The 1797-nt window shown below is 37.0% G+C and overlaps 1 protein-coding gene across 1 annotated transcript in view; it reads right to left on the bottom strand.

Moving 5' to 3' along the window:
- Positions 1-47: 47 nt before the first annotated feature.
- LOC107576906 (interleukin enhancer-binding factor 3 homolog) overlaps positions 48-1797 on the bottom strand; it is a gene marked incomplete at its 5' end in the record, with an annotated part of 9018 nt that continues 7268 nt past the window's right edge. The window contains 4 exons of the mRNA XM_016263028.1: positions 48-524; positions 605-940; positions 1526-1610; positions 1731-1792. Coding sequence (XP_016118514.1) covers positions 385-524; positions 605-940; positions 1526-1610; positions 1731-1792 — 623 coding nt within the window. The remainder of the gene's footprint in view (positions 525-604; positions 941-1525; positions 1611-1730; positions 1793-1797) is intronic.

Genomic DNA, 1797 nt, shown 5'->3' with positions numbered 1-1797 from the left:
AAAAAAAAAAAAAAAAAAAAAAAAAAATTTTTTTTTTTTTTTTAAGCAAAACAAGAGGATGATCATAAATATACCTTTTGGGGAAAAATAGAACTGTGTGACAATTTCCATTTGAGTCACACCAACCATTTAGGCACAGACAGAAAACAACTTCCATCCTGATGTATTATTTCCTGAAACTAGTGGTGAATCAAAACCATGCTAAAATCAGGTGCAGTTCCAATGGCAACATGAACACAAAACAGTATAAAATCTCAAAAGATTTAGAGCAAATATTTCAACTCAGGAGGACACTGTAGGCTATAGAATTACAGAAATTACTTCTCAATTGTTTGAATGAGCATCCGTACATATTACTGAGCAGGGAGACCAAATGTGTTATGTTTATCTGTATGTGTAGTCTGTACTATTGGCTCCACTGCTGTAGCCTCCCAGGTTGGGGTAGGCGCTCTGGGTGAAGCTATAGCTCTGATTTGTTGTTCCAGGTGGCCCGAATGCTGCTGTACCAGGTGGTCCATTGTATGCTATTAAAAAAAAAAAGAAGTTTCAGAGAGTTGTGGGTTAAACGCATATTATTACACAGCATGTAAGCATTCAAACTCACCTGCATAATTGAAATCAGGTGGTCCCCCCATACCCATGCCAGGCCCTTGATATCCGTAGCCGTAATCTGGCCCAACAAGAGGAGCTTGTTGATTTGTTGTTTTGCTCTGGATTTGATTTTGAGTCTGAGTCTGATTCTGGCCCTGATTGAGGGGTGTTTTGAATTGTGAATAGGATTGGGTGTACTGATTATAATAGCTAGTCACTGGTGGTGGTACAGCTTGGTATGTGGCCGCGCTGATGGTGGAGGTTGCAGACGGGTCCTCCTGGGGATTCATAGGTGTGCTGGAGTTGGTAACAGACTGGGCTGGGGTCAATCCAGCAGTAGTGGTGGAGCCTGGAGAGACAAATTGATAGAGAATAAAAGTTAAGACGACATCCACATTACAGGAATAGGTAACATGCATTTGGAATCTACATTTACCTATGCAAATAAGCTCTAGTGGAGTAGTGGAGACATACATGTTGAACATATGTTAAATATATATATATATATATACATACACCGGTTCAAAAGTCTCTGATCTGTTTTTTTTTAAAGTCTCTTATGCTCACCAAGGATGCATTTATTTAATTAAATACAGTAAAACAATATTGTAAAATCTTAGCATTTAAAAACTTTTCTATAGAAATATATTAAAAATATATTTAAAAATCTTATTTTTTTCCTGTGAATTTTTTTTTATGACTTTTCTTTGCCTGAAAATCATAAAAAGGTATTTAAAATAAGTATTAAACATTAGCATCCAAAACAATATTTTTGCCCAGTACTAATGAGCACTTGGTGTATGATGTAGTAGAATTTTTTTCTACTTCCTCGTCATTCAGGTGATAATCTAACCATGGAAATCAAAACAGTGATGCTAAATGAGCTAAACTGTCAAACAAGATGAGGTTAATGCCTTTCATGATGTTAGTGTACCTGCAAACTTGCCAGTGTTGAATCCTCTGCCTCTACCTCTTCCTCGATTTCCTGCATTGTAAGACACTCCTGCCATACCATAGCCCTAAAGAAATAAAAACGTTTTAGACCAAAGGACAAAACGATATTAAACAGACCAAAGCACAAAACAATATTAGGAAAGGAGGAGGCCAAGAGAAGATCCAGAATAACATGTTGCCTTTACCATAGCAGGGAATTTCTTTTTTTTGAGTGGGTCTGCAGGAGAACCTTCTGGAAAAAGCTGTTCTAAT

This window comes from Sinocyclocheilus grahami, unplaced genomic scaffold (genome assembly GCF_001515645.1).
Source record: "Sinocyclocheilus grahami isolate Dianchi unplaced genomic scaffold, SAMN03320097.WGS_v1.1 scaffold4608.1, whole genome shotgun sequence".
In the NCBI taxonomy this organism is placed as follows: domain Eukaryota; kingdom Metazoa; phylum Chordata; class Actinopteri; order Cypriniformes; family Cyprinidae; genus Sinocyclocheilus; species Sinocyclocheilus grahami.
The sequence above is the reverse complement of the archived record's forward strand: the minus strand, read 5'-3'. Positions and strand labels throughout refer to the sequence as shown.